The sequence below is a fragment of the Ochlerotatus camptorhynchus genome, unplaced genomic scaffold (assembly GCF_037179485.1).
Source record: "Ochlerotatus camptorhynchus isolate MF236.1 unplaced genomic scaffold, CSIRO-AGI_Acam_v1.1 ptg000078l, whole genome shotgun sequence".
NCBI classification, from domain to species: Eukaryota; Metazoa; Arthropoda; class Insecta; order Diptera; family Culicidae; genus Ochlerotatus; species Ochlerotatus camptorhynchus.
In genome coordinates, this window is record NW_027040568.1 from 534,622 (window position 1) to 548,139 (window position 13,518).

The window sequence follows — 13,518 nt, forward strand, 5'->3', positions numbered from 1 at the left end:
AATGCCTTCAGGTAAGTACGAATAGCTTAAACGCTGTACATACTGGAGAGTTGTAACATGTTATAACGGCTGTCAAATAATTGCAACATAGAAACCACCATCAAGATAGCGCTATAACATGTTATAACTCTGTATTCGGAACGTACTATTAGGGAAACGGTGTTGAACAATTTTCTGCTCCGGTAGAATGAATCCGGAGCAGGCAATTTCCACCCTCCTCGCAACTGAAAATACCGCCGAGTGGATTTGACGCAGTCTACGTGAGAACATCGTTTACTCAAAAGTGAGTCAACATAAGGCTACTCAATTTTGAGTAGCTCTACTTGCCGCTGAAATGAGTACATTCGACTCAATTTTGAGTTGACCAGAATTAGCGTGTATGGTTTACTCATTAATGGGTAAATGGGGGATCTGTCAATAAATCTACACGGATAGAACTCTCCTTATACCTTTTGGCAAATTTCTATTGCTGATTATTCATAAAATGTATAAGTCAACTAATGAGCAGACACCTTGCAAAAAGTTAATGAAGATCATGTGTCAAATGAAATGTATAAGCGATCACACATACCTTTTATGCATTCTTATATGATCTATGCGGTTCGTCTTATGGAATGTATAAGGCTGATGTTTTGGCAAAAATGTATAAGTGAAACACATGAATAACATAATTGATTTTCGTTTCGTGTAGATAGAACTGGAATTAGGGCCTAACAGCTTTTGTAAACAATGACTTCTATCGATGATTTATAGAAATTCAAGGCTCGCCCACGCAAACCAACATCTTCATCGAGTAGGGAAAGACTTTCCCTATCCGATGGTTATGCTGGTATGCTTGGGCGTGCCTTGAGTTCCTAGAAATCATGGATAGAAGTCATTGTTTACAAAAGCTGTTACGCCCTAATTCCAGCTCTATCTAGAAATGGTGTTTTTTGTAAAATGGGTAAAAAATACCCATTTCTTCAAATGGAGGATGCTGGTGCTGGGTTATTTGTCATCGTTGATATAAAAAACTTTCTAATATTTACATTGAAAATAAATGCAGGTGTAGCGAAAAAAAAAATTACAGGAGACATTATAATACCATATTGGATAAAACTGTATAGACTTATCCGTAAGCCTCTCCAATGTTCCGTAATCTAACCTTTTCCGGAGATCGTCCATTTTTGCTTTAAAAAAAAGCGGACAGAAACTGTTTGCATTCTCAATGGTCGGTGACGGAATGAGACGATAAAATTTCCAAGTGTTTTTTCATCCATTAGTGGGTAAAAAATATACCCATTGTGCAATCGTGAACTGATTCTTTAAATGGGTATTTTTTCACTCATTTTATGATTTCCAAATTCCCCCATTTTTTGACAGCTGTATACATGGTTTGAAAATGGGTATTTTTTTACCCATAAATGGGTTTTCACGAAACACCGTGTACAGTAAAAGCAACAATCAATACGAAACTAACTATTTTAAATTGACTCATTACTTGACTAGCCTATTAGTCCCAAGCAAACGATTAACGTACCCTATTCTAGTCAAAATTCTAGTACTACACAATGTTTGTTTTGATTCGCTATGAAAGTTTGACAGATAAAATGAAGGGTTAGTGAATTTTCGTATGTTTCGAGGGGTAAATCGATTAGCTTGGGACCGAAGATAGTACCAGAGCTGAGCCAAAAATTTGAGCACGTTTCCTCGGGACCTACTAGTCTTAAAGTTACCTCAATGATTGTAAATTGAGATTTAGATGTATCGCCTCAAATATTTTTATTTCGATAATATTTTTTCTGCGTGTAGTAAAATTTTCGTCTGCACGGCCACTGAGAATAACTCAGATCTAGATAGAGCTGGACTTAGGGCGTAACAGCCTTTGTAAACAATGACTTCTATCGATGATTTCTGGAAACTCATGGCACACCCAGCAAACCAAATAACCGTCGGGTAGGGGAAGTCTTCCCTTATCCGATGGTGTTGTTGATTTTCGTTGGCGAGCATTAACTTTCTAGAAATCGTCAAGAGAAGTCATTGTTTACAAAAGCTGTTACGCCCTAATTCCAGCTCTATCTAGAGATGTTTGGAGAAATTTCTAAAAACTGTAGGAACTCAACGCTGAGTACCTGTAGTTAATAGAAATTTCTCATACAACTGAGTAGAAGTGACACTCTCTCTGAGTTATTCTCAGTGGCCGTGATGATTTTTCTGGAAAAGCTCGGAAAATTTTACTCACTTTGTGAGCAAACAAACTTTTTGTTAAATTGAATCGAATTCAACTCACTTTTGAGCTAAGAGGAAGAGGTGACAATTGGCTTCTTCCTCTTTTATTTCTATCTCTATCTCTATCTTTATCTATCCCTATCTCTATCTTACGCACATGAAATCGGCCAATCAGGAGCTGGTTCACGTTTGACAGAAAGTGGTTCATTTTCGCCCCCGTATTGTCACCTCTTCTCTTAGGTTTTGAGCGATTCCATGACTGCATATTTCCTGCAATATCGACACGATATAATTGCATATTGAAACTGTCAAACCGATGACAGCTGCAATTTGTGACGGAACGAAATAAAATACATAAGAGAAAGTGACACGCTCTCTGACAGGGGTCCATTTTACATAGTGGATGGAAGAGTAATTTGTGTTATTGTATTATTATCCAATTTTACCGTGGAAAAAAGTTTAGCATTAAAAGTGCACTAATCATAACACATTGCGCTCCATCCGGAACCTCTTCCGTTGTCTGAAAAGCTAAACTCGACGATCGCCGTGCGACGAGGCCTTTCCTCAACAGAAGCATCACCAACCGAAGACAGCAAAAATTGCTCTCCGACCAAGAAGGCGACGACTTCCACGGAAGACACCACCTGTGCAAAAGCAACCATTTATGGATCTACCAAGGAATTTGCATGACTGCTACTTCTTCTACTATTCGACATGTAAGAAGGGATCCAATTGCGAGTACCGCCACGAAGCGGCGGCACTCGGACACGAGGAAACCTGCAAACTGTGGCAGGAAGGTAAGTGCTACAATCGCACCTGCACCATGCGTCACATGAAAATCGAAAAACCCCGTTCGGCAACGCCGTGCTTCTGGGAGGATCAACCCGGTGGCTGTCGCAAGCCGCACTGCGTGTTCCAGCATAAGGCTCCTAAGCCGCAGGTTCCTGCTTCTCATCCGGCTACAACGAGCAGCATGATGCCGCAGCAGGTAGCTCAAGCTGCTACCGGAGGAGCCACGGCCACAACCGCCGCTACGACAACTCATTTGCTGCACACGACTTCCCCGGCGGTCGTTTTGGATTACAACTACGCTACCCTACTGCCCCGTATTATCTAAAAACTTAACGAACGCAGAAGAGCGATCGGGCAGCGGGCATCTCCTATTATCGCCATCGCTAAGACAGTGGAAGGAGGAGAGAGAGAGTGAAATAAGGTAATGAGATGAGATCCAGTGCGATCCCGTTGCGTCAGCAGTTATGTTTTCTTTGATACTACTTCAATTTTCTGTCCCCCTCCCCCTTTCCTTAAAATCGATTCAAAAATAAGTTAATTTAAATATGCAAGGTTTTTGGAAGCAAACATCCAGTTAATCCAGAATTCCGAAACAGAACGCAGCTTATGTTAAGGCCGGAAATACAAATGCAGTTAGTGCAATAGGATGCGCTGTGTCGCGTTAAGAAGCGTTTGGTAAATTATCGGACAGTGGCTGATGTTTCCGGCTCTAACTTCTACTGCACGTTTGCATCTAATACGATTTATCTTCAGTTAGTTATTTAGCTATTAATTGTTTTGAAGGAAGTGATTATAAATCAATAATAAAAAAAAAATATCTTATATCACGTATCTTGTTATGGAGCCTATGCATTATTATCCTTATTTATACGCCTACAAAAATAATTCGTGGAGAGAGGATTTGGTTTTTCTGAGTTATGCACCTTTCAATTGTAGTTCATTCAAACAAACTTATATAGCCCTAGTGTAGAGAAATTGCTAACTAGTGAAAATAACCATCATCAAGCTAAGGCAAAATAAAAAATATTCTCAAATAGAATTTTGGAGTCACGCACTATCCACTAAATCATTAGACATTGGGAAAATACCATAGCGACGCGTGTTCTGGAAATGATCTATAAAGTATTTCCCGCATTTGCGTGATTTTTTGTGCTGTTTTATTTAGCAAATGTGAATCGTATTTTGTGGAATTCCTATGATAACCCAAAAAAGAAATACCTACAATCTAGTAAATTATTTGTCTTGGTCAGAGAAGGTTCCTCAAAAATTACCAACAACTAAAACGACATCAGTTAGTAACAGCAATAAAGTGTGCACAACCAAAATTAGAAACGGTTTTCACTACAAACGTTCATCCGGTGTGTGAAGTTTAACGTCGTGAAGTTATCTGCATAGTTCTCCGTAAGGCAGCTGTTGTAAACTTTGAGCAGAAAGACTAAAAGTAATGGTGAAAAAAAAAAGTCGAACCATGCTTAAGCTTTCCAACAGCAATCATTTTCCGATTAAAAATCTGCCTCGATAGCAGCCACCACGCTCATGCAGCATTCAACATGACTAGAATAAACAGAAACAAAAAAAAATGTATACAATAAAACCCGTTTGTTAAAACTTTTCTCGAAAGTAGCTTTGAGTGAATTAATTTCCCAGCTAAAGTAATAGCCGTATTACATTTAAAAAGGAAAACCTTCGCAATGATTGATTTAAGCTCGAAGCTATAACAATTCTGCTATGAACATTTACACACATAAAAACACACACACAGATACACGTACATATACTAACATGTAACAATTATAAAAATTAACAGAAAAAAAAATGTATAATATTTCTTGAAGGGTTGCACGACACTGGCAAAAATTAAAAAAAAAATAGAAGAAGCCACAATAACCGTGAAACTTGTTAGCTAAAATTAATGAATGACGAAAAATAAATTAAACCAATCCCAAACATTTGATTCATGAATTGAAAAAAAAAACATTTGCTACACAAAATTGATTACTTCAACAATACCGCAACTATAACTGCAGAACCCAGAAAACAAAGTTTGGAAGTGTAAGTCTAAAATTATCAATAAAGCAACAGAAAACAACATGAGAATAATTTTGATATTTGAAGGAACCTCCTACCCGTAAACTATTGCAAAGAAAAAAGTTCTGGTTAAGAGACCAGGGACCAATGACGTAGCATATGTTTGATCAACTGCAAATAATCATATTTTAAACTTTTCTCTAACGATTTTGAATACCCAAGTATTAGTGCAGAACTTTGGATAAATTGTAAGTATAAATGCAAGAAACCCGTGTACATCTACACCCATATTTTTGTTTTCGTTCGAACCTTATTTTTCACACAAAAAAAGTTAAGGGTTGTCTCCCAAGCACGACCGCATTATTGACGTAGGACTACGAGATTGTTGTTTTTTGGCTCAATTTAATAATCATTATCCTTCTACAACTCCGATCAAGCTATATTACAGAGAGAGTTTATCCTGATAGTTTTGTCTTCATGTGTATGGATTCGCCGAAAAATACAAAATTATGGACTTATAAATGTTGTGTTAAAATAATAAAACATTCAATTCAAAGTTTCGAAATTGGGGGACATTCAATATACTTAATTAAATTCAATTTTCATATTTCAAATTTCAGTTACTATCCCATTCAAAATTATGTTCCAAACATATGCAACTAATTTTCAGGTACCTAATGAATAATGTTTATTTACAGTAACCGCAGTGAAAATTCGGTAATTAAAATGCATTAAACCGGTTTATTTGTTTATTTGTTATGTTTGCATCAACAGACTAGAAATAGTCCCAGATTATACAGACTGCATATACTACAGTCACAAAGGAAAATAACTAGGAACGCATTGGCAAGTTACTAAAAATGTATAAGTCTAAAATTTTACACTTAGCTGTTGGGCGTCAAGCGCCTTCGGTTAGCAAAAAAAGGCAGAGTATCTTCGGCGAAGCATATTCCGTGTCAAGTGGAAATCGAACATCGACGCTACTCGGTTGAACACTCGCTGCAAGCCGTAAATAGCGTTCCCTAAGCTATAATTAGTTCGAAGAAGTGGAAGTCATACTGTTGCATAGTGATCGAGGTTGAACATTAATGTTCACTTGTTGCAGACTTGCTTCGCAGTAAGGGCTACGTAAGGGCTCGACATTGATCAATTGGCAACGATTCTCGTAGCTTGGAAGATGAAGTGGGTATCTCAAAGGCAGCTAACGAGCAGTATTCCAACGTAGATCGTACGAGAGAGCAATAGAGCGATTTCAAGCAGTAAATGTCTGAGAAGTTCTTAGTAATCTTGAAAACAAAGCCAAGAGTTTTGGACGCTTTGTCGATGACATACGATATATACGATATTGAGTCCAGAAAAACACCTAAGTCTTTCACGCAATGCACCCGTTCGATAGTCGTACCTAGTAGTTTGTAGTTGAAAATAATCAGTTGTTTCTTGCGTGAGAAAGTAATGATTGTACACTTAGCTGGGTTGACCACCAGTCAGTTTAGACTACTACACCAGTCAGCAAAGATGTCAATCTGATTTTGGAGAGAACGACAGTCGGCTAGTAAGCGGATGCGCAGAAAAACTTTCAAATCGTCTGCGAACGATAATCGTGGCCTGTGATAACATGGTGAACGTCGTCGAAGTAAAGGAGGTCCCAGATGGCTACCCAGAGGTGTACAGGACTTTGCGCAGAAGCTTGCTGAGTGACAAGTACCCAAAGCTACTGTCAGTTGGCGCTCCGTGAGGTATGAACGAAACCATATCAAAAGATTTCCACCGATCCCTAGCATCAAACTTAGCGATCGCAATTTCGTGGTTCAGCTTATCGAAGGCTGCCGTAAGATCTGTTTAAATAACGCCCGTTTGGGTCCGAGCAATCAAACTGTCTGTGATGTAAAACGTTAGGCACAGCAGGTTCGTAGTTGTGGAACACCTAGTTATGAATCCGTGTTGATCTATAATTAGATATTACTTGCAATGCGCATTTAGGGACTCTATGACAACCAATTCAAAAAGTTTTGATACAGCACTCAGCGACGTGATTCCCCGGTAGTTGTTTACGTCGCGTTTGCTACCCTTTTTATGAACAGGAAACATATCCTCAGTCTTCCAGCAAGACTGAAAGATGCCGCTGGAATATGCGGCGCAGTGGATCTAAAAGACAAGTGATGGACCAAAGGAACATTACTGGCCGCGGAAGTAATGAGATTAGCGGAGAGTTGCTCGTCTTCAAACACACTAGCAAATTTGGCTGAGAACAGGTTGCAAATGTCTTGTTGATTGCCAGCAGTTTCACCATTAAAAATCATGGAAGACGGTAAGCCGACTTCCCTGCGTTGCTCATTTACGAAGCTCCAGAAGAATTTCGGGTGTGATTTTAGCCGCCGTTGAATCCTCCTTTGATAGCTTTGAACACAGAGACGACTTAACCGCTTATACTGTTGGTTGAGTCTGACATATCGGCAGTATGCGGAATTTAGTAAATCTTCTGAGATCAACCTTTTTAGTTCTTTTCAACGAGCGAAGATCTTTCGTCATCCACGGGACGCGAGAGTCGATATGGATGATCTTTGTGGAAACGTGCCTGTCAATGACATAAGCCAAGACTTGAGAAAAGGCTTGTGCAGCAATGTTGACGTCTACGGATCTAGAATATGCTACCAATCTAGGTTAGACAGCACATGGACAATACTGTGCTGGTCAGCTCTACGGAAGTCATATGACACAGCGTTTGGAGTGCTGATGAAATCATGGACAATATTATTTTCGATCACGATAACTAAAGCAGGTTGATGATGGACTGCCTTGACTAAAGGTTCGGGTGCCGTGGAGAGGAAAGGAGCTGTATCACGAGCACTCACAAAGCAGAGATCCAGGGTGCGGTTGTTTTCATTCAACAGGCCATTGATTTGTGACAGAATTACGGTACTGTCCAGGAGCTGGCTGGTTTCTACGTGGAAAGATGAACGCTCGTGATCAGGGCAAAAGAAACCACTATGGGTTGAAGTCCATGAAATGTTCGGTAGGTTAAAATCGCCAAGAACAATTGACAAATCCAAGTTTCAATCGGCCACCGTGGCGCTGCAATCGCAGCGGTGATAAGTCCGAAATAATGTGTCAAACTGAATACATTTTTGAAATTTCAACCAAAAAACTATTATTTTGTATTTATTCTAGCGAGTTTCTGTGGGAGTCAAAACATGATCCGAGCAAAAAAGTAGTACTCGTAATAATGGTATATAATTCTGAATTTTATCGTGCTTTGTTTCAAAAATATCTTCCAAATAAACAAACATCATCCAGATCACCCGATTCGTCCACCGACTAAATCTATTGCCACTTAAAAATTAATTTCAGTCGGTGTATTAATCAGCAGATTAAATCGTTTTTCGTCTGGTGCTACACCGAGCAATCGGCCTATTTAATAGTTTTTCGTCGATGGATTTAGTCGGCCAACTTTGTCTGCTGTTTAATCGGCAGATGATTTCAAACCTTAACATGTTTTCTGTAATTTAACTGTCTTGAAGTAGCTTTTTATTTAGGAACAATGCATTACAAAATAATTTTATGCATTTTGTACAAGGTTCATCCATGCTGACAAGAAATTTGCATGAAATTACATTGAAATTAAACAATTTTGCAAACAATCAATGAAATTATCAAGGGCTGTCACAGACTTATCACCGTCGGTTAGTGCTTATTCCTGCCACCAGGCGCGCAGGAGTTTAAGTTGGATTTCTCAATTGACGATCACCAAGTTGAATAGCCACCCACACTTGTTCAACCGTGTAAGGACGCCTCCCCCAGTAGTTTTCCTACTATTATTCGTGTTTCGATCGCAGCGAAATATGTCGTAGCCAGCACCAACTACATAGTTTGAAATGGTTCGGTCAAAACTATACTGTCGTAACAGTGATCCACAACGACCAGATAATAATCTTCCACGAAGCCGTCCATACCGCCAACTTTCTGATAGTAAACCGTTGTGTCCGAGCTCCGCTGTTCGGGAACAATGGAAGGTTCAGCGTGTGGTTGCATTTGGGAGCTGGTAGATGTCACTTGACGGAGTAGGGCCGCTGGAAACTGTGGTATCTAACAGATACGATGTTTGTGTTTAATTCAGTGTGTAATGGGATGTCAAGGAAGAGAGTTTGTGTTGGATGGCGAGTACACTTATTAGAGACATAAAACGGTGTAAACTTTAGGATACCACAGAAACCAAGATACTTTTTTTTTTTTATTATAGTCACTTTAACGCTTTTGGGTCATTTGTGACTTGTCCGGGGGTGAGATTTGAACTCGTGACTTTGGCGTGAGAGGTATGGATGCTAACCACTACGCCGGGGTCGCCCCCTCCCAAGATACTTTCAGGCGATAATAAATTCGTCGGTTGATCATAATTGTCAATAACCCCTTGGAAGACCCCTTCTCCCATCTCAAACGTAGGACTGCTGGTCGCTGGCGGGGGAGGGGGGGCTCGACTGCGATGAGCGGTTCGGGGCTTCCTCAGGGTAGTCGGCAAGAATCCGTCCCGGAGAGCAGTTGACTGTGATGGCTCCATGTTGCCGTCTGGCAGATGTTTGAGGTAAGGAAGGCACTGGAATTATGCTCATAATCAGGCAGTGAAAGTTCGCTATTAAGTGTGTACTTGCCTAATATAGCAAGCTGGTAGACCCTCAATCCACACCTTAACTCAGGGCCAGGACGACTTGGATGAACGCTGGCTGCAATAAGCGCGACTGATTTAGAGGAATTGGGGACTCCCAAAATGCTTTCTACGGTGCGTCCTGGTAGAGAAGTAATTTGGCTCAAGAGATTTTCAGAAGGCGTCACCGAAAATTCGCTTTGGACCGGGGTCAGAATAATCTGAGTATGGGAGAACTCATCGTGCAACGATAAACTTAAATCACAGAGGTACTTGCCTATGCAAGCATGGTAGAAGATCCCCTTTCTACCACCAACTACAGGGCCGAGACGACTATGTTGAACGAAGGTGGCGGTAGGCGGGACTGTGTTGGGGCGATCGGGGGCTTCCATCAGGATTCTACGGTGCGTCTCGGGGGCATTGTTGATTCGTCAGATGAGGTGATTAAGGGGTGACTGTTATACTGGATGTACCTAAAGGGGCTGGCATATCGAGAGGTGCTGGTGTCCCAAACGGTGTGCCCGTTGGAGAGCCACCGGGAATGAGGGCAGGGAGTGCTGGGATATCAGGAGGTGGCCATACATTGTTTTTCGCCTGAGTATCCTCGAATTATCTGAGCACAATCCCCTCTGGCCAACCCTAATAAACGGGTACCATACATTAACGATCTCATAGATGATTCGACCATACCATATAAAGTTGGGATGATATCCCGAATTGGTATTAGGCGCTTCTTATGGTTATTGTTTATGCGGGTAGTTTCAGGGTTCAAAGCGTTCTCTTTTAGTTCCATTGGAACGCCGACCTTGTAGAGATGAAGTTCATCGATTGTGGGTCGGTGCCTTTTTTCACTAAAGAGACGACTTTAACTGGTTCAGTCGTTCGCAGTCCATCACGAACAAGTTTCTCAACCACATCCCTCTTAACACAGAGGTGAAACCGGGAAAGGGAAACCCAAAACAGGTTTGATGGTGCATTGACAGCGAGCGTATCGCTAGTTCCAATGACTCTTGTCCTAGTACTCGGTTTAGTCGGTGTTTCCGTATCACCTCGACGGCGTTTTGAGGAGCGATCATGATTCGATCTAGCAGATGTACCTGGGGAAGCAGCATTAACTATGTGAGTGAGTTGAGCGACCTGATTGTTGTTTTTGACCATTTCGGTTTTCAGCTCGGATAAGCCTTTCGGTTTTCAGCTGACTGCCTATCACCTAACTGCCTAACTCTAAGACCAGCAGGTCCAGAAGAAACGTGCTCAACTTTTTGGCGCAAGGGTGTATTCCTTGTCCATAGCCCCACTTCAACCTGTTTATCCAATTGTTACCTCAAGCAAGCCGCGTGTTATCGACCCTCGTTCCCCTAACATTAGTTTCAAGAAAACTTTGTCAATCAAAAAATTAACTTTGGCTTCTTGAAACTAACGTGAATAAGCTTCGTCTTCTTCTTCGTCTTTCCTTTATTTAACGTCGGTCTCTGTTCCGCAATCTAGTGCCAATCACTGGGAACCCATTTCGACATTTTACGCCCCTGCCCTAGTGTTAAGGATTATTCGGAATTATGTGTCAGGTTGCTTGAAATGTTTCCTGAAATGTGGATATTTTATTCGATGATTAAGATTAAAGTCGAAATTCATAATTTCCTAACTTTCTCAAGTAGTGTATCGATGCCACACTTCAATCAAATGCGGATCAAACGAAATAGTTTATCAATTTCTAACAATCATATTATGATTTATTCCTCTCTGGAAAAGTTTCATTGACATTTCATTGCTTGACGACTTGCTGCTCATACTTCTTCATACGCGCCTCGATTTCCGGCCGGAAGTGACGAATAAGACCTAGAATGGCAAACAAGAATTGCCTTTAAAATATTAAATAACAACGTTAAATACGGAACTTACCTTGGACTGGCCAAGCTGCGCCGTCACCCAAAGCACAAATGGTGTGGCCTTCGATCTGCTTTGAAATTTCCCACAGCATGTCGATCTCTTCCGGGCGGCCATTTCCACTGACGAAGCGATGCATCATCTTATGCATCCAAGCGATACCCTCGCGGCACGGTGTGCACTGGCCGCAACTCTCGTGCTTGTAGAAATCGATCAGCCGCGAAATGGCCTTAATGACATCAGTCGACTTGTCCATCACAATGATGGCGGCCGTTCCGAGTGATGTTTGAGCCTGAACCAGCCCATCAAAGTCCATCAAAACGTCATCGCAAACATTCTTCGGGATAATAGGAGTCGACGAACCACCTGGGATAATGCCCAGCAAATTATCCCATCCACCGGTAACTCCACCGGCATGGCGTTCAATCAGTTCCTTTAACGGGATTGACATTTCCTCTTCGACAGTGCAAGGAGTATTGACATGGCCAGAGATGTTGTACAACTTAGTTCCCGAATTACGGGTGCGTCCAAAACTGGCGAACCAAACTCCACCTCGACGACAGATTGTTGGTGCAACGGCAACCGTTTCAACATTGGATACAGTCGTAGGACATCCAAAGACACCAACATCAGCTGGAAATGGGGGCTTCAGACGAGGTTTACCTTGCTTTCCTTCAAGTGATTCAATCAATGCAGTCTCTTCACCGCAGATGTAAGCTCCAGCACCTCGGTGCATGAAGACATCAAAATCAAAGCCGGAGTTACAGGCGTTCTTGCCAATCAAACCAGCTTGGTAAGCTTCAGCAATGGCCAGCTGCATATTGGATGCCTCATTATAGAACTCGCCACGGATGTAGATATAGGCAGCGCGAGCTCCCATAGCATGACCAGCAATAAGACAACCTTCGATCAGCTTGTGTGGATCGTGGCGCATGATCTCACGATCCTTACAGGTTCCTGGTTCACCCTCATCGGCATTCACCACCAAGTACTTTGGACGTCCATCGAATGGCTTGTTCATGAAGGACCACTTCATACCGGTTGGGAAACCAGCACCACCACGACCACGCAGACCAGAGACCTTGATCTCATCTATTAAAACCGAACACATAAGTTTATATGTATCACCTGTGATTCAAACTGAGCTGAACCAAAATGCACCCCCTACTTACTGATGATCCACGTAGTTCCCTTATTCAGGATCTCCTTGGTCTTGTACCAATCGCCTCGCTTGAGGGCTCCCTTGAGACGCCAATCGTGACGTCCGTACAGGTTAGTAAAGATACGGTCCTGATCGGCAAGCGGTCCAAACTTCGTTTTCGTTTGCGGTGGTGGAGCCGAAGCCTGAGCGGATTGATGTCGGACCTGTTGCTTGTTAGATGCGACTACCGACGAGGCACAGGCACCTCTCAGCGCCGGAACGAGGGCCGCTAGAAGCCATAAGGGAAAATTAGTTTCAGTAAAATTACATAATGACACACCAAATCAGTTGACCGATAGCCACTCAAAAATGACGTCGTAAACTTACCAATCTGCTGACGCGGAAGCGAATTTAAACGCACCATAGCGTTTGCCATGCTAGAAGGTTGATTTCAGCACCAAAGCTATAACTTTTTCCGCAGAACAATGGAACCTCGACTGCGTATGGCTGTTTGTAGTCGTCTTCGTTTGAATGTTTTCACTTATTTCGCGATTTTGGAAAATCGAATTATTCGGGATGATTGTCAGCTGTCACTTATGCGATGACAGCTAATTTGACAGGAAATTGTACACGGTAAGAAAAAAGTTCCCAACGGCCAGTTCATTTTTACCTACTTTTGACATAACTTGACCTTTTCGGAAATGGTTAAAACTTGTTTAAAATCCCTGCTACACTTTAACTGAAATGGTTATGTAACTTTACATGAACGTTTGTCTGATAAAGTTTTAACCTTATGTATTATGGTCCTTTTAAGTGAACCTCACAAATA

At 41.5% G+C, this 13,518-nt stretch overlaps 2 protein-coding genes across 2 annotated transcripts; one reads left to right on the plus strand and one right to left on the minus strand.

The window, feature by feature from the left end:
• The first annotated feature begins 2,555 nt into the window (after positions 1–2,555).
• LOC135697815 (zinc finger CCCH domain-containing protein 11A-like) lies at positions 2,556–5,091 on the plus strand. Its single transcript, XM_065217627.1, has one exon. The coding sequence runs from the start codon at positions 2,873–2,875 to the stop codon at positions 3,323–3,325; it is 453 nt and encodes a 150-aa protein (XP_065073699.1). The 5' UTR covers positions 2,556–2,872; the 3' UTR covers positions 3,326–5,091.
• Positions 5,092–11,364: 6,273 nt separating this feature from the next.
• On the minus strand, positions 11,365–13,251 carry ND-51 (NADH dehydrogenase (ubiquinone) 51 kDa subunit). Its single transcript, XM_065217628.1, has 4 exons — positions 13,077–13,251; positions 12,721–12,978; positions 11,564–12,640; positions 11,365–11,500 (listed from the first exon to the last, which is right to left on the minus strand). Exons 1-4 carry the CDS (start codon positions 13,123–13,125, stop codon positions 11,427–11,429), a joined length of 1,458 nt encoding a protein of 485 aa, XP_065073700.1. The 5' UTR covers positions 13,126–13,251; the 3' UTR covers positions 11,365–11,426.
• Between the last annotated feature and the right edge of the window lie 267 nt (positions 13,252–13,518).